Source organism: Patella vulgata, chromosome 5 (genome assembly GCF_932274485.2).
Source record: "Patella vulgata chromosome 5, xgPatVulg1.2, whole genome shotgun sequence".
NCBI lineage: Eukaryota > Metazoa > Mollusca > Gastropoda > Patellidae > Patella > Patella vulgata.
In genome coordinates, this window is record NC_065883.2 from 47,594,330 (window position 1) to 47,619,620 (window position 25,291).

At 35.7% G+C, this 25,291-nt stretch overlaps 1 protein-coding gene across 1 annotated transcript in view; it reads right to left on the reverse strand.

Annotated features, from left to right (window-relative positions):
• Positions 1 to 263: 263 nt before the first annotated feature.
• LOC126821189 (zinc transporter ZIP9-B) overlaps positions 264 to 25,291 on the reverse strand; it is a 224,699-nt gene continuing 199,671 nt past the window's right edge. The window contains exon 7 of the mRNA XM_050549598.2: positions 264 to 553. Within this exon, the coding sequence (XP_050405555.1) occupies positions 308 to 553 (246 nt within the window). The 3' untranslated portion in view covers positions 264 to 307. The remainder of the gene's footprint in view (positions 554 to 25,291) is intronic.

Below are 25,291 nucleotides of genomic sequence, written 5' to 3' on the forward strand. Positions count from 1 at the left end.
ACATGCCAATATCGAAAGGAACCGAGATCTTTGGGTGATAAACCTATATTTCAAGTTTCATTGAAATCGGATAAAAATTGTGACCTGTAGACTGTTCAGAAACAATTGTGGACGGACGGACAGGGGCGACGACAATATACGTCCACATGAAAATGTGGGCGTATAAAAAGCAACAAATTAAATAGTGACCCCAAAATGGCTAAGTGTCAAGTAAATTCAACCTTTTCTTCTCATTCAATATTCAAATAAATAACAAAACTAAATAATTGTTCTTCTTTTATTTCATTTTGTTTTTGTAAATATTGTTTTAGTGTTTGTGACCAACTGATAAAACCACCGGTATTACCGATCCTGTAACCAGAGCCAATAATTCAATTTTTTTAAAGCCTTTGTGTTCTCTAACAATAATTGTCCCATCTACACTGGTATGAAGTGATTTTCCTGTAGAGATTTCTGGTAAAACATGAACTGTTGCAACATATAAGAAAGTACCAGCACTAAATAACATGGCTATTCCAGTTGTGTGCATGTCGTACAGTGTCTCTTTACTTTGCTGAAAAAAAAAAAAAAAATTATAGCCTACTAATATGGAAAATGTATGTTGATAAAAGTTATTCTTTCCGAAAACTACACTTAACTCTTGTTTTCGGGAAAATCAACAACAGCTTGTTCATCTAAATTGTCTTTGAAATTAGTTACATTCAAAATATTAGTCTTATCAAAATAGATCTCTGGAACATAATGTCCTAGATTGCTAAAAATCAACAGGGTTATCATTTCAAATCCCAATGCTTCACACCCAATTTGAAAATCAAGAGAGTGCATCTCCTCACAGCCCTAACACGTCACAGCAAATTTTTAAACAATCTGTTAAAACTGTAGTCTCTATCACGTTTTCTGAATGGAAGCCTGCAGAATGCTGAATATCTGTCCGATATGCGCGAATATCAAAAAGAACCGATATCACCGTGATATAAACACATGCTTTAAGTTTTATGAAAATCGTATCAAAATTGTGACCGCTAGAGGATCCGCAACATTGGTATTACACAATTGTACAATTTTGTTTGACAACTTTATTATATCGTGATTGTAATTATTATATTCAGTTGTGATTTTGTTAATATTCTTTTGTAAATATTTCTCTTCTATATTCAAACTTTATGGTTAACTTCTATGATAAAGGGCAAAATGTAAGACAAGTCTCCAGGACAAATTTTCAACCCTTTGAAAATAAAATTATCATTAGGCTTTCAGACTTTGTCTGCAAGACTATTGTTTTTACTAAAATTATTATTATTATTAAGCTTTCATATTTCATATGAAAGCTTATTGCTTTTATTAAGATTAATATTATTAAAAATGAAATGAAATGAAATGGAGTTTAACGTCCTACTGTTCTGCTCCTAACCTGGGCTAATGAAGACGGGCATACGCCATACAGTGTGCTATGAGGGAAATTTTGCCCGGGCAGCGGCACTACGGCCTACTCTTATATCGAATTCCAACTGCCAAGGGATCTTTTACGTGCACGCCAATGTGTACACGGGACCTCGGTTTTCCGTCCCATCCGAACGACTAGACAGCTTTCCTTGTCAGCCCCTCCGTCCTGCATCACTGACAAGGGAGAACCACGCCGGAAAATCTGGATGAACTTTCTCGGCCAATGCAGGGATCGAACACCAGACCTCCAGGCTAGCGAGCTAGCGTCTTACCCACTTAGCCACGTGATCCCCTAATGAAAGCTTATTGTTTCTGTTAAGCTTTCATATTTCATATGAAAGCTTATTGTTTCTGTTAAGATTATTAACTTTTCATATTTCATATGAGAGCTTATTGTTTCTGTTGAGATTATTATTATTTTTGTGTGTGTGTATTTTCTGCAAATCGGATTTCTCAGAATCTAACCATAGGTAGGGTGACCCATGTACTCACAGAAATACAGTCCACCGCTGATAGTTCGAGACTACCACTGAAGCGTGCACATTCGCCGTGCCGAGACCAACTTTCTGACAGTATGATACTATAAATAGCAATGGCACGTGTAATTCTCTACAAAACTATCAACTATTACAGCCGTAAAAAATTTATTGTTGACGATTTTGAATAGCAGTAAAATTAAGCTTCTTGGTTATTACAGCAGATTTAGAAATTACATTCGTTTCATTTTTTAAATCGCTTTATCATTAACTGTACCGTTAAGATCGGCATCTTTTGGTTTAGTACAAATAATATCTCTGAAGCACTCGGGTTAGACAGGAACATGATACTAGCAGTAGTTTCATTTTACTTTTACAAGCTTCTTAAAACGATTGTTGAGCTACCTAACGTGCTTATTTCTAAATTCAATTTCTTGTTCTAGCTTTCTGTTATGTTTCGTAAAAAAGTAGTCTTGATTATCCCGACCTGTCAATCAGACGTAGAATGGTCGATAGACTGGTTAAGTGAGACTAATTTCAAAACAAGGGCACGTAACCTATCTTTTACTCAAAAGTGTCTGGATGTTATGGACGACTCTTGGAACCAGTTTTCAGTCTATTATTTATGTATTGTTTAATGGTCGAGAGCGAGACATTAAGTAATATATTGTAACAACATGAGGGCCGTAGGCCCGAATGTTTTTACAATATATTACGCAATGTCGTAAGCTCGAGACCATTAAACATCTTAAAATACTGACACTCCGCACGAGCTTTTACGTCACACTAGTCCAATATCTCACTGGTATGAATAAAGTACTATTGGCAAGTTGCCCGTACGATTATTTGAAATAATGGTACACCAACATCAAAGGGTGACGTCACATCTGTATTTTAAACATGATTAATGGTCATAGCTTATTAAGTACAACATGATCGTTTATTTAGTGACTATAATTGTGTGAAACTGATTTGAGGCTTGGCATATATATAAATATTGTGGCGTAATTGTCGAGATATATGGAGATATTTATTTATGGTGGGTCACCTTACCATAGGATCTTTCTGAAACTTTGACACCCCCCCCCCCCAAAAAAAAAATGGGGTGCGAACGTTGATTAAATATATTTTCAAAACGTTTTACGAACCAAAATTTACGAACCAAAATTTACGAACGCAAAAATTGACAATGCATAGTCGTAACTTTGTGGATTATTTGCACGATTTTGTTGAATTTTGGAATGTAAGTGGATCTTACTGATGCGACGTGAAAGATGTCATTAGAAATTTTCTAACTTATCTTCCCTTGGAGAAATAAAGGATCAAATTTTTCAAAAAATTGACAAAATATAGGTCAGATTACCTTGATTTATTTTTTCTCTACTAGCTATGACACTGCTGATTCTTACACAAAAAATGGAGTTTGTAGGTCAATCCGGAAGTGCCACCATCTTGAAATGTGAAATGTCCTTAAGACTTTTTTGATATTTTACTTACAGACAAGGGAATTATATTTTCTGAATCCTAGAAGGAAAGCCGATAAAATGTAGAGCTTAGAATTTTGATTTCTGGCAAATGATGGAAGCCATTTTGAATTGAAAATGAAAAATAGTGAAAAATACACATTAATGGGCTTGAAAACATACACAATAGGTCGTGCCTTAGAGAATCCGTCTCCTATTACCGAAATTATTACATTTCTGGATAGCCCGGATCAGGCACAAATTTTTGGTATTTCAAAATTTCGACTTTGACGTTTTTCGTGCCGACAAAGTTGTTGACAGAGCAATTTCTTTCTTAAGATTATGTCAAGCTTATATCCAAGAATTTAATCTTTGGATCTTTCTAAATCTTAAACCTGTCTCCCAGAATGGATGCTGACTTTCGAATACATATTTCGAAACGCTTTACAAATCCGAAATCACCAAATGTTAATGACGAAAGAATTAACCTACATAGCTGTAACTTTGGAAATATTTGACCTATTTTACATATTCATATTTCTTTGGGTACTTTGAAACATTTACTTTAAATCTGCTATTTTCGAACTTAAAAAATTACGTCATTGACATATTATTTCGGAAGTAAAAACGAATATGAAAACTTCTTTAATATTAGCACGATTTTCATGAAATTTGGAATAAAAGTAGACCTGATTATTTAACTTAAACAATGTTTTTAGAAAAATCTGCATTAACGGCTTGGAAATACTCGGAATAAGCCGCCGTTTCCTGAATTGGTTTCCTGTTTTCGAAGGTTGATTGCACGACATTTTTTTTTATGTTAATTTTTAAAACTTACAAACTTGATCTAAATATTCGAATAGCTGAGATCAATCCGATTCCAAAAATATAAGATTCATTACAAGTTATCTCAGTTTATTGTTCGATATTTTCAACTATTTTCTAATCATTTTCTGATGCTTCTGGGTTTTAAACGTAGACAGATATCCAGATCATAAAGCGATCGCCGTTAATTATATTGATAATTCACCTTTTAACCTAATTCAAGTGGTCTGGGGATATTAGACTGAACCTTGTAAATGTCGTAACCTGGTAGGGGAAAAGTAAATCTCCGATATAAAGACCAATTCAATATGTTATATTCGAACAGTTTCTGACATTTTGGGGGTTTCATGTTTGCGCAATTTTGTCCATAGCATGGTTTTGATTTTGTCTGATATATGGAAACACCTGATGTCCCAGCCAGGTGACTTTGTTCTAGCTCTTTGAACTACAGAAATATCTTTCAAGTTTTAAAATAAAGTAATAAAATGATCCGTATTTTAAACCTCTGGCACTCCCTGGGGAGTCAATTTGATTACAGCAATATAAGTCTCAGTTATTTCCCTTTATTTTCCTTTTTTTTTTGCCCGGGTGCAATGTTACTCACAATAAATACGCATAAATGTCAGCATTTTCCAGCGTTGTTTCACCTTATAGTGGTATTGAACGGAGACCCTGACAAGAATAGCTGTCTAATCGTTCGGATAGGCCGATCAACTGAGGACCCATCTATAAATTGGTGTCCACATTAAAGATCACTCTTCAGTTGGAATTCGATATAAGAATAAAGGTTGCCAGCGCCAGGCAACGAAACATACGCCCACAGCAGCTAAATCGTCCGGGCAGTCAACAAGTTTTTTCAAAGTGATCAAGGGCCATAACTTTGGCAGTAATTATCGGAAATTGCTGAAAATCAATAGGATTCTTTGTCTCATGACCTCAAATACTGTGTATAAATTTGAAGTCAATCGGATATTAACTTTAGCCTCTAGAGCATCCACAAGATTTTTTGAAGTGATCAAGGGCCATAACATCTGGCAGTAATTATCGGAAATCAAACGCTTCTTCATCTTCTGACTGTAAACACTGTGTATAAATTTAAAGTCAATCGGATATTAACTTTGGCCTTTAGAGCGGCCACAAGATTTTTTGAGGTGATCAAGGGCCATAACTCTGGCAGGATTATCGAAAATCGCTGAAAATGAATAGACTTCTTCGTCTCACTGTGTATAAATTTAAAGTCAATCGGATATTAACTTTAGCCTATAGAGCATCCACAAGATTTTTCAAAGTGATCAAGGGCCATAACTCTGGCAGTAATTATCGGAAATCGATGAAAATCAATAGGATTCTTCGCCTCATGACCTTAAACACTGTGTATAAATTTAAAGTTAATCGGATATTAACTTTGAACTCTAGAGCGTCCACAAGATTTTTTGAAGTGATCAAGAGCCATAACTCAGGCAGTAATTATCGGAAATTGCTGAAAAATCAATAGGCTTCTTTATCTCGTGACCTTAAACACTGTGTATAAATTTAAAGTCAATCGGATATTAAGTTTGACCTCTAGAGCGTCCACAAGATTGTTTGTAGTGATCAAGGGCCATAACTCTGTCAGTAATTATCTTCGTCTCATAAATATTAAGTCAATCGGATATTAACTTTAGCCTCTAGAGCGTCCACAAGCAATTGTGTACGCCGGCCGGCCGGACAGACGGGGGCGACGACAATATACGACCACAATTCAATTTGGGTGTATAAAAAGGCCTTAGTGCCGCTGCCCGGGCAAAACTTCCCTCATAGCATTCTGTATAGCGTATGCCTGTCTTAATTAGTCCAGTAGAAGCAGAACAGCAGGATGTTAAAGCCTATTTCATTTCATATTAATAACCGTGCAATTTAGGGTTGTATAATTTTCCAAACGATCATTCCACGACACAAGGGGATCACGTTGGCTAAGTGATTAAGATGCTGGCTTGCTAGCCTGGAGGTTGGGTGTTCGATCCATATTTTAAACTTCAGGAACGGGGAGTCAATTCGATTACAGCAATACAAGTCTCAATTATTTACCTTTATTTTCCAGATTTTTTTGCCCGGGTGCACTGTTACTCAATATATATACCTATATAACTTCGAGTTTTGATCGATTTTAATAATTCCTTTTCCTTGAGACTCTTTATATAACCCATGACATGTGACAGGGGGGGGGGGGGCGAACGTTTATTAAATATATTTTCAAAACGTTTTACGAATTCGAAATTTACGAACGAAAAAATTGACAATGCATAGTCGTAATTTTGTGCATTATTGACCTATTTTAATAATTCTTTTTTATTTGAGTACCTTGAAAAAAATCATTTTCATCTGCATTTTCATATTTTAGAATTTCGAAAATTCTTCACTGTGATTTCGACCCAGAAGTTGCGATCAACTTGACAACTCCTTTAACATTTGCACTATTTTGTTGAATTTTGGAATGAAAGTAGATCTTACGGATGCGACGTGAAAGATGTCATTAGAAATTTTCAAAACTTATCTCCCCTTGGAGAAATAATGGATCAAAATTTTCCAAAAAAATCGACGAAATATAGGTTAGATTATCTTGAATTATTTTTCCTGTACTAGCTACGACACTACAGATTTGTACACAAAAATGAAGTTTGTAGCTCAACCCGGAAGTGCCACCATCTTGAAATGTGAAATATCCTTAAGGCTTTTTTCATTTTTTACTTACAGACAAGGGAATTATATTTTCCGAATCCTTGAAGGAATACCCATCAAATGTAGGGCTTAGAATTTTTATTTCTGGCAAATGATGGACGCCATTTTGAATTGAAAATGAAAAATAGTGAAAAATACACATTAATGGGCTTGAAAACATACACAATAGGTCGTGGTTTAAAGACTCCGTCTCCTATTACCGAAATTATTACATTTCTGGATAGCCCGGCTAAGGCATGAATTTTTGGTATTTCTTCAAAATTTCGAATTTTCAATTTGAAGTTTTTCGTGCCGACAAAGTTGTTTACAGGACAATTTCGTTCTTAAGATTCTGACAGGCTTATATCCAAGAATCTAATCTTTGGATCTTTCTAAATCTTTAACCTGTCTCCCAGAATGGATGTTGATTTTGGAATACATATTTTTTCGAAACGCTTTACAAATCCAAAATTCCCAAATGTTAATGACAAAACAACAATTAACCTACATAGCTGAATATTTGACCTATTTTACATATATGTATTTCTTTGGGTACTTTTAAACATTTACTTTAAATCTGCTATTTTCGAACCTCAAGAATTACGTCATTGACATATTATTTTGGAAGTAAAGATAGGTTGCCAGGCAACGAAACATACGCCCACAGCAGCTATATCGTCCGGGCAGTCAACAAGAGTTGTCGCATATTTCACTTTTTTGGTAATGAAAAATTTATAATACATTAAAATCATTAAGTCATGAAAATCAATAGGATTCTTCGCCTCATGACCTTAAACACTGTGTATAAATTTAAAGTTAATCGGATATTAACTTTGAACTCTAGAGCGTCCACAAGATTTTTTGAAGTGATCAAGAGCCATAACTTTGGCAGTAATTATCCGAAATCGTTGAAAATCAATAGGCTTCTTTGTCTCATGACCTTAAACACTGTGCATAAATTTAAAGTCAATCGGATATTAACTTTGACCTCTAGAGCGTCCACAAGATTTTTTTAAAGTGATCAAGGACCATAACTCTGGCAGTAATTATCGAAAATCGCTGAAAATCAAAAGACTTCTTCGTCTCATGAGTCAATCGGATATTAACTTTAGCCTATAGAGGGTCCACAAGCAATTTTCAAAATTTTCTAAAAAATTTATTTCTAGGAATTTTTTAAATTCTGCAGTTTGGTTTTCTCTCGGGAAAATGGTTGGTGGCTAGTGCTTAAATGTAAAACCAAATTTGTACGCGTAGCGGATATGCGTCAAATCTTTAACGTGGACGCAAATTGAAAATCGGCCATAATTCTGCTAATTCTCAACAGATGTTTCTCTTATTTACATTTTTGGATAGCTGAAGACATTTCTGAACAGATAGCAGTTCAAAAACGTCGAATTTAGAAACTTTGTCGCTTTCATTTTTTTTTCGGTGTAAATTGGAAAATTTTCAAAATTTTCTAAAATTTTTATTTTTAGAAATTTTGTTTAAAATTCTGATTACATTTCAGGAAGTTACGGTCCGTTATGCGCGAATGTCGAAAGGAACAGAGATCTTTGGGTTATAAACTTACATTTCAAGTTTCAACAAAATCGGATAGAAATTGTGACCTCTATAGGGTCCACAACCTTGATATACCATATTTTTACGCTATTTGAGAACGAACGGAATGAAAAATATTGTTTAAGAGACAATTTTTGTTATTTTTCAAAATTTTCAAATTTGACCTACATTTTTGGATACCTGAAGACCATCCGATTCCAGAAATATAAGTTTCATTCCGAGTTATCGCCCTTTATTTTTTGAATTTTCTGCCCATTTCCCAACCCTTATATTTTTTGGAAAGGATATATCGATATTTCTGAAAGCCCTGGAACATAAAGCCATATAGTCAGACCGCTTGATAAAGCCATTTCAACAACGGTCCGGAAACCGGAAGTAGTCGAAATAATGCTCGATATTTTAAAAAAAGGGCAAAAAATGGGGGCTTTTGGGAAAAACGGGATTTCTCCGTCCAATTTCAACTGATTAAACAAATTAATGTATCGTTGGGTAGCACGATGATTGGACTGTCGTATGATACCAAATTTATAAGGATACTATGACAAGGCAGAAAACTATGGCACGCTGAAAATCAAGTATTTTCTGATTTGGTGCGTTTTTGGACGTCTTTATCTCGAAAACTGCTCCAAGGATTTTTCTTAAACTTTCTCTATCGAGAGTTCTTTCGGTAGTCTTGTGCATGAAACCATCCAATAAGAATTTGATACGTCTGGAATAGGATAAAAAAAGGGACTGAAAATTGAAAAAAGTCGAAAAATCGTGAAATTTTGGAAAATTCTCTATCATTTGTTTATTTTAAAAAATTTTCAAAAAAAAGTTATAAATTGAAAAACCTGACCAAATAGCGATTCTAACCATGTATAATATGTAGTCAGTTATTGAAATTTTATTTTCGATATTTTGACATTTTTGCAACTTCTGAACATAAGATTTCTCAGGGGGATTTTATCTGATCGGTTAATTTAGTATATCATTATAAAGCCCTGTGCCCATTCAAGTTCCAAAACCGGATGTTAAAACTACCCGACAACTATTCGCATACCGGAAGTAGTTTAAAAAACAAAAAAAAAAGGTAAATTTTTTTTTTTAAAAATGGCGCTCTTGTTAAAACTCAAAATCTCCGTCAGATATTAGCGGACCAAAACAATTAAAGTGTCGTCGGATAGTCCCATGAATAGACTATCTTATGACATCTAAATGATACGAATTCGATGGTTAGGAAATAAATTATGGTACGCGGAAAATCTAGTATTTTCCGTTTTGGTGCATTCTGGGACGCCTTTTTCTCGAAAACAACGCCAACGATTTTTCTTAAACTTTTCTAGGGTGTGAATCCAAAAATAAAATATAAGTGGTCAAAAATGGCCTCAATCTTTGAAAAAAGTTGAAAAATAGTGAAATTATTGAAAATGCTCTTTTATTTATCTTTTTTTCGAAAACTACTCAATGGATGTTTCTGAAACTTCTGGCACAGGTAGTTAAGTATCTATACAACTTGTTAAAGCTATCCCGACAATGATCCAAAAACCGGAAGTAGTCGAAAAAATATCCGATATTTTGAAAGAAAATGAAGATTTTTGCCAAAAACGTGATTTCACCTTTGGATTTCACCGAATCTAAACAAATAAAGTCTCATTGGATAGCCCGAATAATGAAAGTTCTTATGACATCCAAATGATACAAATTCGATGCGAAAGGCAATAGATTGTGGGACGCTGAAAATCTAGAATTTTCCTTTTTAGAGCCTATTCAGACGCTTTTATCACGAAAACTACTCTAAATTTGTTTCTTAAACTTCGGTTACTTAGTGTCCTAACGGTGGTTTAGGGTGTGAATGCAAATCTAAAAGGGTCAATATAGCATAAACGGTCCAAAAAGGGCCCAAATCTTTGAAAAAAAGTCGAAAAATCGCTATATGATTCATATTAATGATTACGCTTGTAACGGTATAACAGAGGTAACCACTCCTAACAAATTGGACTCAGACTAGCAATTATTTGCTAAATATCGTTACATATCCGATATTTTGAGAGAAAAAACAGTAAAAGATTGGTACTCGGGCGAAAATCGAGATTTCTCCGTCGGGTGTCATTGAATCAAAACAAGTAAATTATCGTTTGGTAACTGATGTGGCTAGATGGATGCAGAACACTATTAATTTTGCATATCTCGATAGTGCCGGTTATTTTTAGATATTTCTCCCTCCTTTTATGGCATATTGTTTGCCTATCTGTATTGACATTTTGGTGTAGAATTGATGAAGAGGTATTGAACATCTATGTTCTGTCTGATTTGGTGTACGTCTCGTTTCTTTTTTGCCATTTTGATTGCCTATCTGTATTGACATTTGGTTGTAGAATTGATGAAGAGGTATTGAATTTCTATTTTCTGCCTGGTTTGAGACTTTTATGGCCTAATAATACACCAAGTCGAGAAGCATTGTTTTGTTTTTGCACTAACACGGTCATGATATTCTGTCCCCAGTCTGCTATGAATATCAGTGAATTGAAATTTTGGTGGTCAACCCTTATACAAATTCAGTACTCTGATGATCCCATAATGTCATACTAGCTGTGCTGTAAAGGGTAGTTCTCGACAAAATTTAGGGAATGGGCTACTGCATGTAGAACACCAGTGATTCAACATCGGAGAAATTAATAGTGGTCTGCCTCTAAATATATTGGATAATCAACCATCTAAAAAAAACAACTCCCGGTTAGGCATGGGCAAGGGAACTTTTCGTGAAATATTGACAACCGTCCAAAACCCCTCCTGTACGTTGAAGATTTGGGGGTTGTGGATGTCGGAGACTACGCGACTTGATGCAATGACAGACCATTGTTATTTCACGTGTTTAACATCTATCGACACAAAATAGGTCATTTTGGGCATAACTTATGGTTAAACTTCATTTCAATAATATGCTTGTGCATTGGGGTCTTTACCAGTGGGGGGGGGGGGGGAACCAGATGACCCTATGCCCTGGTCACGTACAGCAGGGTTTTGGATTTCGCAGCAGTTTGACTTCGTGACAGAAACTTTCGCAGTGGGAGGAAACCCAGGAGATTGGACAGGCACTAGTCCTTGTCATGTATAATCTATGACACATCCACACCAATCGATTCAATGATAAACCTGATGATGGAATACGGACGAGTTAACCATTTGGTCACCCCACCCCTCCTTAAAATATGTGACTGGCACCCCCACAACTGCTTAGGTAGAAAATGACATCAAAGTGGTGCACATTACCAGAAATAGATAATCAATTTAGAAAATTGTGGTATGAACGATTTTTGCCCGGACAGCAGCGCTATAGGGAACTTATTTAGTATTCCAATTGTTTTGGGTTGTGTTTTACGTGCAACAAATGCGTACATAGGACCTAGGTTTCTCATCCCCTCTGACTATATGTTGTCCTTTGTCAGGCCATCCATCATCCTTACACTTTTCACAAGGGAAGAACCAAGCTGGGAAATCTGATAATTTCTCGACTAATATGGGGATTGACTATTGGATCTAGAGGTTAGCGAGTTGTGGTCTAGGGTGTGCATCCAAATGTAAAAGACTTGAAATGATATAAATGGTCCAAAAAGAGCCTCAAACTTTGAAAAAAATTGAAAAATCGTTAAATTACTGAAAATGCTCTTCTATTTTTCTTTTTATTCAAAATTGCTCAATGGATGTTTCTGAATCTTCTGGTACAGGAATTTAAAGGCCAACGCCACGTTTTAAAACTATCCTGAAATTGATACGTAAACCGGAAGTAGTTGATACGATATCCGATATTTTGAAAAAATGCGTAAAAATAAAGATTTATGCCAAAAACGCAATTTCTCCGTTTGATATTACCAGATCAAAAGAGCTAAAGTATCGTTCGATAGCTCAGTGAATGGACTTTCGTATGCTTTCTTCGGGTCTGTTACCTGAAAGCCGATTCAGTACTGCCATGCAGGTCTAGTTCGAAAAATTGTCCGATATTTTGAAGAAAACGCAAAAAATGGGTGCTTTTGGGAAAAACGTGATTTCTCCACCCGATATCAACGGATTAAAGAAATTAAGGTATCGGTGGGTAGCCCGGGGAATTGACTATCATATGATACCAATTTCACATGAATCCTATGAGAGGGTAGCAAAATATGACATGCCGAAAATCAAGTATTTTCTGATTTGGAGCGTTTTTGGACGCCTATATTTTTGATTTTCGATTAATCTTCGAAGATATTAGGCGCTAAATTTTGAAAATTTAAATTTTGACAAAAAACTTTTTTATTTATTAATATTTTTTTATGGCGCTCTACCTATAATTAAAGGGTCATGTAATTTGAGCAAAAACATGAAAAATTTTTGTATCGATAATTCACCTTGGCCGCTATTGGCTAATTCAGTTTATGGGTTCTAGGTTAATTATTTATTGCTCAATTTGTATAAAACAAAGTTCATATGCTCAATGGTGCAAAGTCTCAACTTTTTTATTACCGATAAAGCTTTCTGTCAGCAGCGGAAATGACGTAATTTTGACCAAAACTACAATTTTGGCGGTTAGGTACGTCTTTTCGAAAGCAAATATTATTTTTTTAAAATAAGTAAAAAGTAAGAAGTTGCGCCATGTAAAGGCGCAAAAAAAGTCGGAAGCCGTTTTTTAAATTTTTATTTCATTTTTGCGCCATTTCGGTTTAAAGGTGAAAAACGGTGTAAAATTGAGCTATTTACAACCCATTCAGGCGTTTCATATTTTAAATATTTCTTTTTGACTTTTATAAACTTGTAGCATTAATTCATACGAAGAGAATCTATCTCAAAATTAGTTTGTAATATGAGCAGTTGCCGAGAAATGGTCAATTTTGCAAGTGTCACTTTTTACGCTATTTTGCCTGTAAAAGAGTCAATTATTATTGGATTATCATAAAAGTGATACCATTTGATGCGTAATGTCAATTGTAACTAGGTCAAACCAATTTAATATTTTCAATATCATCGGAAATGACGTAATTTGGGCAAAAACTATATTTATAGCTTTCGAAACAAATAATTTATTCAGGTGAGTCGTATTTGTTATTTGTTTAAAATTTGGATATTTGATTCCAATCAACTAATCGCGGAGAAATAGGCGATTTTCAACAGGTCACTTTTCAAGGTTTTTGGTCCATAAAAGTGTCAATTATTATTCGATTTTCATAAAATTTTCACTGTGTGATACCTAATGCCATTTATGATTTCATACAAGTAATTTAAGATTTTCATTATCACCGGAAGTAACGTCATTTTGGCGAAAACTGTATTTTTAGCCTCCAAAGCAGATATTTTATTCAAATGCGTCTGATTTGTAAAGTATTTAAAATTATGATATTTGATTCCAGTCAATGCATAGATTGATCCCAAACGATCATACAGATACCAAAATATGGTTTCTAACTTGTACGGTTGCAGAGAAATAGACGATTTTCTACAAGTCACTTTTTAAGGTTTTTGGTCTATAAAAGTGGCAATTATTATTCGATTTACATAAAATTTTCACCATGTGATGCCTTATGCCATTTCTGATTTCATAAAACTAATTGAACATTTTCATTATCACCGGAAGTACTGTACACTTACATGTAACTAATTTATAAAACTAATTTAGAATTTTCATTATCACCGCAAGTAATGTAATTTTGTCAGGATCACTTACATGTAACAAATGTATACAATGAATTGACATTGCTGGATTTGGCTGATTCTGCTTCCATTTTATTTGATGCGTGCAAAGTTTGTGCATATCTATTTATCGGTTCAATTGGTACTGGAAGCGATGAGTTCAAGGGTAACATGGCACCAAAAGTGACATAAGTTCAATGGTAACATGGCACCAGTGAAACCCGTCATTACTGCTTCGCAGTTCTAGTTATTATTATTATTATTTATCCCGGGAGCCTATTTCTCCATGATCGAAAACAGATATCGATCTGGAACCAAATATTCTATTGGGAAACCAGGTGGTGGCTACTCCTTAAAACAATTTTGAAACTTCTGCGCATACCGGAAGTGACCGAACTTTGTACTTTTTCGCGATATTGAAAATTGGCCGTGGTTTCGTCAATTCTTTATCTATTTTCAAACAAATGACATTTTCGGAAACCCGGAATCTTTTCCGAGATAATGGCTATCTCACATTTTTCAATTTCGAACATTCATCTATGCCTTTTGTCGTTCGAATTTTGAAAATACGTTGTTTACGAGACAATTTTTGTTATTTTTCAAAATTTTCAAATTTGACCTACATTTTTGGATACCTGAAGACCATCCGATTCCAGAAATATAAGTTTCATTCCGAGTTATCGCACTTTATTTTTCGATTTTTTTCGAATTTTGGGCCCATTCCCGAACTCTTATATTTTTTTGAAAGGATTAATCGATGTTTCTGAAAGTCCTGAAACATAAAGCCATATGGTCATTCTGATTTGTAAAGCAATTTCAAAAACGATCCGTAAACCGGAAGTAGTTGAAATAATGTCGGGAATTTTGAAAAAAATGTTAAAAATGAGTGCTTTTCAGAAAAACGCGATTTCTCCGCCCGATATCAACGGATATAACAAATTAAGGTATCGGTGAGTGGCTCGGGGAATGGACTGTCGTATGATGCCCGATTTATATGGATACTATGAAAAGGCAGCAAAATATGGTATGCTGAAAATCAAGTATTTTCTGATTGGGAGCGTTTTTGAACGCCTGTATCTCGAAAACTTAACCGCACCTTTTTTTTTTAACTTTCTCTATCGAGAGTCCATTCGATAGTCTTGTGAATTATGCCATCCAATAAGACTTTGATATGTCTGGAATACGATAAAAAAGGGACTGAAAATCGAAAAAAGTCGAAAAATCGTGAAATTTTGCAAAATGCTCTATTTACTTTATTATTTAAGCAAATTTTTACAAAAAGATTACAGATTCAGATAGCTGACCTAATTACGATTCTAACGATGTATAATATGTATTGAGTTATTGAAATTTAATTTTCGATATTTTGACATTTTTGCATTTTTGTCACCTTTGAACATAGGATTTCTCAGGGTCATTTTATCTGATCAGATAACGTAATATATCATTACAGAGCCCTGTCGCTATTTAATTGCCCAAACTGGTTATTAAAACTATTCCGACAATAATCTCCATACCGGAAGTATTCAAATAATGAAAAAAAAGGTTAAAAAATTGTCGCTCTTGCGAAAAGCTGGATTTCTCGGTCAGATATTACCGGACCAAAAGAAGTAAAGTGTTTTTGTATAGCCCCATTAATGGACTATTATATGGCATCTCAATGGTACAATTTCGATGGTTAGAAAATAAATTGTGGTACGCCGAAAATCTAGTATTTTCCGTTTTTGGAACCTTTTTAGACGTCTTTTTCTCGAAAACGACAACTCCGATTTTCCTGAAACTTTTTTAACGCAGAGTCCTATGGGTGGGTTATGGCGTGAATCCAACAATAAAAGCATTGAAATAACATAAGTTGTCCAAAAAGAGCCTCAATCTTGGAAAAAAGTTGAAAAATCCTTAGATTACTGAAAATGATCTTCTAATTTTGTTTCTTTGGAAAACAGCTGAATGGATTATTCTGAAACTTCTTGTACAGAAGGTAAGGTAACCAAACAACTTGTTACAGCTATCCCGACAATGATCCAAAAAACGGAAGTAGTCGAAAAAATTTCGGATATTTAGAGAAAAAAAAACGTAAAAAATAAAAAAATGGAGATCTTGCGAAAAAAGTTATTACTACGCCAGATTTCACTGAATCAAAACAACTAAAGTGTCATTGGATAGTTCGAACAATGGACAATCTTATGAGATCTAAATGGAAAAAATTCGCGGGTTAGGCAATATATAATGGAACGCTGAAAATCTATTATTTTCCTTTTTGAAGCCTATTCAGACGCTTTTATTTCGAAAACTGCTCATATTTCCTTTCTTAAACTTCTGTTACTTGCAGTCCTAACGGTGGTCTATGGTGTGAATCCAAATTTAAAAGCCTCAATTTAGTATAAATGGTCCAAAAGGGCCACCATCTTTGAAAAGAAGTCGAAAAATCGTTATATCTGTAAATCTGCTTCTAATGGTACAAGGGAGGTAAAACTGTCCAATGGATCTTTCTGAAACTTCTAGTACAGGAAATTAAGTTCCCATACCACTTGTTAAATCTATCCCGATAATGATCCGTAAACAGGAAGTAGTCAAATAAATATTCGATATTTAAAAAAAAAAAAGACAGTAAAACAAATTGGTGCTCTTGCAACAATCGGGATTTCACCGTCGGGTGAGACCGGATCAAAACATCTAAAGTATCGTTTGGTAGCTCGATAAATGGGCGATTGTATGACACACTTCCTGTCTGATTCCTGAAAGCCGGTTCAGTGCTGCTTGCAGGTCTAGTTATTATTAGGCTTTCAGACTTTTGTCTGAAAGCCTATTGTGATTACTAAAATTATTATTATTTATTAGGCTTTAAGCCTATTGAGATTACTAAAATTATTATTTATATTTTTTTTTTTTCGCGGGAGCCTATTTCTCAGTGCCTGTAACAGATACCGATATGGGACCTAATTTTCTATCGGGAAACCATGTGGTGGCTACTTGATAAACTATTTTTGAAACTTCTGCGCAGACCGGAAGTGGCCGAATTTCGTGCGGTGCATAAAAATTAAAAAACGGCCGTAGCTTCGTCAATTCTGTACCTATTTTCATACAAATGACATTTTCAGAAACCCTGAGTCTTTTCCCGAACGATAGCAGTTAAAAATTTCGAAATTTCGAAACTTCGTCGCTGACTTCTAGCGTTCGAAAAATGAAAAATATTGTTTAAGAGACAATTTTTGTTATTTTTCAAAATTTTCAAATTTGACCTACATTTTTGGATACCTGAAGACCATCCGATTCTAGAAATATAAGTTTCATTCCGAGTTATCACCCTTTATTTTTCGATTTTTTTCGAATTTTCTGCCCATTTCCCAATCCTTATATTTTTTGGAAAGGATAAATCGATATTTCTGGAAGTCCTGGAACATAAAGCTATATAGTCAGACCGCTTGATAAAGCAATTTCAAAAACGGTCCGGAAACTGGAAGTAGTCGAAATAATGTCCGATATTTCGAAAAAACACAAAAAATTGATGTTTTGGGGAAAAACTCGATTTCTGTGTCCAATATCAACGGATTAAACAAAGTAAGCTTTCGTTGAGTGGCCCGGGAAATGGACTGTCGTATGATGCCCAATTTATACAGATAGTATGACCAAGCAGCAAAATATGACATGCTGAAAATCAAGTATTTTCTGATTTGGAGCGTTTTTGGGCGCCTGTTTCTCGAAAACTGTTTCAAGGATTTTTCTTAAACTTTCCCTATTGAGAGTCCCTCCGGTAGTCTTGTGCATGAATCCATCCAATAAGACATTGAAACATCTGGAATAGGTAAAATAACGTACTGAAAATCGAAAAAAGTTGAAAAATCGTGAAAATTCTCTATTACTTTATTATTTAAACAAATTTTTACAAAAAAGTTACACATTCAGATAGCTGACCTAGTTACGATTCTAACGATGTATAATATGTATTGAAATATTTAAATTTAATTTTCGATATATTGACATTTTTGCATTTTTGGCACTATTGAACATAGGATTTCCAAGGGGCATTTTATCTGATCAGACAATGTAATATATCATTACATAGCCCTGTGGCTATTTGATAAGCCAATCCAGTTATCAAAACTATCCCGACAACAATCTCCATACCGGACGTAATCAAAAAATGAAGAAAAAGGTTAAAGAAAATTAGCGCTCTTGCGAAAAACTTGATTTCTCCATCAGATCTTAGCGGACCAAAAGAACTAAAGTGTCGCTGGATAGCCCCATCAATGGCCTTTTTCTCAAACACAACAACTACGGATTTTCTTAAACTTTTTTTACTCAGAGTCCTATGGGTGGACTATGGCGTGAGTCCAAAAATAAAAGCATTGAAATAATATAAGTTGTCGAAAAAGAGCCTAAATCTTGTAAAAAAGTTGAAAAATCCTTAAATTACTGAAAATACTCTACCATTTTTCTTTCTTTGGAAAACAGCTGAATGGATTTTTCTGAAACTTCTTGTACAGAAGGTAAGGTAATCAAACAACTTGTTAAAATTATCCCGACAATGATCCAAAAACCAGAAGTAGTCAAAAAAATATCCGATATCTTGAGAAAAAAAACATAAAAAGTAAAAAAAATGTGATCTTGCGAAAAAAGTGATTACTACGTAAGATTTCAAAACAACTAAAGTGTCATTGGATAGCCCGAACAATGGACGATCGTATGAAATCTAAATGGTAAAAATTCGCTGATTAGGCAATATATACTATTCAAAAAAAGTAGGGGATATTTGATTTTGGGGGCATAATACTAAAATATGCAAATGACTACGAAAAAAGTCACTATAGAACCTAACAGAAGAAACATTTCCAGTTACATGTGACGCCCAAACGCACCAATAGCTACCGCATGGAATGCAGGTGATGCTTGGGATCATCATGGGGGTCCAACCCAAGATTTGCACGACTCTGACTTTGAATGTTACAGTCATTGTGGCATTGAATTCCAGGGTGGAAACATCAGTTTAATTGTTTTAGTGACCAGAAAACAAATTTTGATATGCGTCGGCTTACCCAAAATGAAAGGTTACGTGCCCTTGGCATGCTACAGATCGGCACAACACAGGCGGTTGTGGCGCGGACGATGAATGTTTCTCAGTCTGTCATAAGCAGGCTATGGTCCAGATACCGTGATACACAATCTGTACAGGACAGACCACGCTCAGGTCGACCAAGGGCGACAACTCAAGCCCAGGATCGATTTATCCGTACCTTGGCCTTGAGAAATCGTGTCATCACAGCAAATCAGATCAGCGCTCGTCTTCAAACAGACACTGGTGTGAGAGTGAGTGGCCAGACGATTCGGAATCGACTGCATAGGGGTCACCTTCGCGCCCGACGTTCTCGCGTGATCCCTTGTTTGAGAGATCATCACATTCAGGCAAGACGTCGTTGGTGTAGGGATCGTCAACACTGGGATAATCGATGCTGGAGCAATGTGATGTTTTCAGATGAGTCAAGGTTCACTGTTGATTTTTTGGACAGACGTAGGAGGGTGTGGCGTCGTCGAAACGAGCGCTTCCAAGACGTTAACGTCATCAGACATGATCGATTTGGGGGTGGTTCTGTTATGGTGTGGGGAGGCATCACTGTTGCTGGAAGAACGGCTTTACATGTTGTTGCAGGGCGTGTTACAGGCCAGTACTACCGGGACAACATCTTGGCAGTCCATGTTGTGCCGTTCGCACGACGTCATGGCCGCCGTTTCATCTTCCAGGATGACAACGCAAGATGTCACAGGGCCAGGATCGTTACAGGTTACCTCCAACAACAGAACATCACCACATTACCTTGGCCAGCACTGAGTCCCGACCTCTCCCCCATCGAGCATGTCTGGGACATGCTTGGACAGAGGTTACGTCAACGTCAACAACTTCCTGCCAATGTCCAAGAACTTGCTGCTGCGTTGCAACAGGAATGGGACAATCTGGACCAAAATGACCTTAGACGTCTCATTAGGAGTATGCCACGTCGGATCAATGCTTGTTTGGCAAACAGAGGAGGATTTACCCGTTACTGACTTGGTTGTGATGCTGTGGTAACTTTGCTGTTTGACCCCGGGTATCATTTTACCCTTATAATGGTCAGTCTGTGCCTTACTTAGTCTAACGATCATTTGGAATAAATCGATGAATGTGAACTTCATTTCATTTTGTCATTTGTTTCTTCGTCAGTTTCATTAGGTGACTTTAATAACACTTAAAAATCAAATATCCCCTACTTTTTTTGAATAGTATATATATAATGGGACGCTGAAAATCTAGTATTTTCATTTTTGGGGGCTATTCAGATGTTTTCATCTGAAAACTTCTCTTTTTTCCTTTACCTAGTTTCTGTCGAGTGGACGGTAAACCCCATTTCTATCTCAATATCTCGGTAGTGCCGGTTAATTTGAGATATATTTTGTCTCCCTCCTTTTCAGCCATTTTGCTTGCCTATCTGAATTGTCATTTTGGTGTAGAATTGATGACTAGGTATTGAATTTCTATTTTCTGCCTGGTTAATTTTGGTGGTGAACCCTAATACAGATTGCTGGGAGTTGTTGGTGTTACTTAAGAGTCATAATGGTGGTCTAGGGTGTGAATCCAAATTTAAAAGCCTCAATATAGTATAAATGTTCCAAAAAGGGCCCCAATCTTTGAAAAAAAATTGAAAAATCGTTATATATATTTGTAACTCTACTATAAGAGTATAAGGGAGGTAACTATCTCTAAGAATGGTGGAATCAGGCTACCAATTATTGGCTAAAAATCGTTAAATATCTGGTAATTGATGTTTCTGAAACTTCTTGAACAGGAAGTTAGGTGCCATCGCCATGTGTTAAAACTATCCCGAAAATGATGCTTAAACCGGAAATAGTTGATAAAACATCGGATATTTTGAAAAAAATATAAAAAAAAAGATTTTTGTCAAAAGCGCGATTTCTCCGTTGGATATTACCAGATCAAAAGAGCTAAAGTATCGTTCGATAGCTCAGTGAATGGACTTTCGTATTCGAATGCTTCCTTCGATTCTTTCATATCTCAGTCCAACCTCGTGGGTTTTCTCGAGGTCCTCGGGTTTCCTCCCACTATTAAAGACCCCTACGCGCAAGCGAATTATTGAAATAAAATTAAACCATATGTTAGTCCCGAAATGACCTAGTTTGTGTCGAGTGGACGTTAAATCCCATCTCTCTCTCTCTCTCTGAATATCTCGGTAGTGCCGGTTATTTTGAGATATATTTTGTCTCCCTCCTTTTCAGGCATTTTGCTTGCCTATCTGAATTGTGATTTTGGTGTAGAATTGATGACGAGGTATTGATTTCTATTTTTTGCCTGGTTTGGTGTCCGATTGAGATTGAGACTTTTATGGCTGAAGAATACGAGTAAAGAGGTTTTGTTTTTGCAATAACACTGTCATGATATTCTGATCCCAGTCTGCTATGAATTTCAGTTAATTGAACTTTGGTGGTCAACCCTCATACAGATTGCTGGAGGTTGTGGGTGTCGGAGACAACGCGACTTTATGCAATTACAGACCCTTGTTATATCAGGTGCTTAATAGTACATTGTGAAAATCAATTTCTTATTCTGACTTTGCTGATGAAGAAATGTGGTTTAACATCCTTTGGCATTATGGTTAAATTTTATTTCAATAATATACTTGTGTGTTTGGGTATGTAGCAGTGGGAGGAAACCAGGAAAAAATTACAAGGTCTTTAGCAGTGGGAGGAAACCAGAGGACCTGTAGAAAAACTACAAGGTGGACAGGCAACCCTACGCCCTGAACACTAAAACAGGGGTGTAAACCATAGCAGTTTCACTGTATGACAGAACCTTTTGCAGTGGGAGGAAATCCACAAGGTAGGACAGGCCCTAGTCCTTGTCATTTACAATCAATGACTCGCATCCACAGCGTTAATCATTTGGTCAAACATCATCCTTAAACCTTTCAGAAGAACCAAGCTGGAAAATTTGAATATTTCTTGACTAAGTGGGGATTGAATATTGGACCTACAGGTTAGCAAGTTACAAGAAGGGCTACCAAAAGGAATGCCTACTAAGAATATTTTAATTTTTGGAGCCTATTCAGACGCTTTTATCTCGAAAACCTCTCTTCTTTCCTTTCTTAAACTTCTGTTACTTAGAGTCCTAACGGTGGTCTATGGTGTGAATCCAAATTTAAAAGCCTCAATATATTATAAATGGTCCAAAAGGGCCACAATCTTTGAAAAAAGTCGAAAAATCGTTATATCTGCAGTAAATCTGCTTCTAGTGGTATAAGGGAGGTAAAACTGTCCAATGGATCTTTCTGAAACTTCTGGTACAGGAAGTTAAGTTCCCATACCACTTGTTAAATCTATCCCGATAATGATCCGTAAACAGGAAGTAGTCAAAAAAACATTCGATATTTAAAAAAAAAGACAGTAAAAAAAATCGGTGCTCTTGCAACAATCGGGATTTCACCGTCGGATGTGACCGGATCAAAACATCTAAAGTATCGTTTGGTAGCTCGATAAATGGGCTATTGTATGACACACTTCCTGTCTGATTCCTGACATCTAACGATGTATAATATGTATTGAGTTATTGACATTTAATTTTCGATATTTTGACATTTTTGGCACCTTTGAACATATCTGATCAGATAATGTAATATATCATTACAGAGCCCTGCCGTTATTTAATTGCCCAAACTGGTTATTAAAACTATTCCGACAATAATCTCCATACCGGAAGTATTCAAAAAATGAAAAAAAAAGGTTAAAAAATTGTCGCTCTTGCGAAAAGCTGGATTTCTCGGTCAGATATTACCAGATCAAAAGAGGTAAAGTGTCTTTGGATAGCCCCATTAATGGACTATTATATGGCATCTCAATGGTACGATTTCGATGGTTAGAAAATAAATTGTGGTACGCCGAAAATCTAGTATTTTCCGTTTTTGGAGCCTTTTTAGACGTCTTTTTCTCGAAAACGACAACTCTGATTTTTCTGAAACTTTTTTAACGCAGAGTCCTATGGGTGGGCTATGGCGTGAGTCCAACAATAAAAGCATTGAAATAAGATAAGTTGTCCAAAAAGAGCCTCAATCTTGGAAAAAAGTTGAAAAATCATTAGATTACTGAAAATGATCTTCTAATTTTCTTTCAGACGCTTTTATCTCGAAAACTTCTCTTATTTCCTTTCTTATAGTATAAATGGTCCAAAAGGGCCACAGTAAAAAAATCGGTGCTCTTGCAACAATCGGTATTTAACGGTCGGGAGTGACCGGATCAAAACATCTAAAGTATCGTTTGGTTACTCGATAAATGGGCTATTGTATGACACACTTCCTGTCTGATTCCCATGTACTCACAGAAATACAGTCCACCGCTGACAGTTCGAGACTACCACTGAAGCGTGCACATTCGCCGTGCCGAGACCAACTTTCTGACAGTATGATACTATAAATAGCCATGGCACGTGCAATTCTCTACAAATCTATCAACTATTACAGCCGTAAAAAATTTATTGTTGACGATTTTGAATAGCAGTAAAATTAAGCTTCTTGGTTATTACAGCAGATTTAGAAATTACGTTCGTTTCATTTTTTAAATCGCTTTATCATTAACTGTACCGTTAAGAGCGGCATCTTTTGGTTTAGTACAAATAATATCTCTGAATCACTCGGGTTAGACAGGAACATGATACTAGCAATAGTTTCATTTTACTTTTACAAGCTTCTTAAAACAATTGTTGAGCTACCTTAACGTGCTTATTTCTAAATTCAATTTCTTGTTCTAGCTTTCTGTTATGTTTCGTAAAAAAGTAGTCTTGATTATCCCGACCTGTCAATCAGACGTAGAATGGTCGATAGACTGGTTAAGCGAGACTAATTTCAAAACACGGGCACGTAACCTATCTTTTACTCAAAAGTGTCTGGATGTTATGGACGACTCTTGGAACCAGTTTTCAGTCTATTATTTATAGATAATTAATGGTCATAGCTTATTAAGTACAACATGATCGTTTATTTAGTGACTATAATTGTGTGAAACTGATTTGAGGCTTGGCATATATATAAATATTGTGGCGTAATTGTCGAGATATATGGAGATATTTATTTATGGTGGGTCACCCTACTTTGAGTACCTTGAGACAATTACTTCAAATCTGAAGATTCAGATTTTCGAATTTCGAAAATTCGTCGCTGTGATTTCGAACCCGTATTTATGACCAATTTGACAACTTCTTTAATAGTTGTATGATTTTCATGAAATTTAGCATATAAGTAGATCTTACCGATCCGACTTCAAAAATATGATTAGAAATTTGCTAAATTATCTCCCCTTAATGAAATTAAGGATCAAAATTTTCAAAAAAATCATCGAAATATAGGTCAGAATGACCTAATTTTTTTTTTCGATACTAGACAAGTAATTACTGATTCATATACAAAATATGGAGTTTGTCGATCGAACCGGAAATGCCACCATCTTGAAACGCGAAAAGTCTTAATAACTTTTGCGATATTGCACTTACAGACATGGGAGTTATATTTTCTGAATCCCTGAAGGAATGCCTAAAAAATCGACATTTACGGTCTTCTAAACAAACACAATAAGGCATAGTATGTTCAATACGTCTCCTATTTCTAAAATTAATACATTTGAGGATAGCCGGGATACGGGTCGAATGTTTGGTATTTGAATATTTCAAAAATTCGAATTTCGCCTTTGATGTTTTCCGTGCCGACAAGGTTGTTTTCGAGTCTAGACCCGCGCATGCGCGTCACAACCCTACTATCGTGCACACCAACTTGAAACTCACCGAGTATCTGGCTTATGGTCCCAAGCATAATTCCAAACTAGAAATTTAAGGGCCCGACCCATGGGGAGCGAGCGGTGGCCATTTTCCCGGGGGTACATATGATAAAACAAGATGGAACTAGGTGTTCGATTTCAATCTGGAGACAATTTTTGGATGCGCCGAGGTAGGAAATGGGAGGTTAGCCAAAATTTCAAAGAGATAGGTCCATTTTGTAAAAAAATCCCTTCATAACAAACATATTTAGCTGCTTTTGACTTCGTGCATGCACAACGCTGTAACCAAAGGTACCATGTCTACCAAATTCCGGCGAGAGAACTTTTCACGTTGGTACCTAGGTGCCCTGAAAATTTTAAGGCGTTACCTGCATTCCTTCAAGT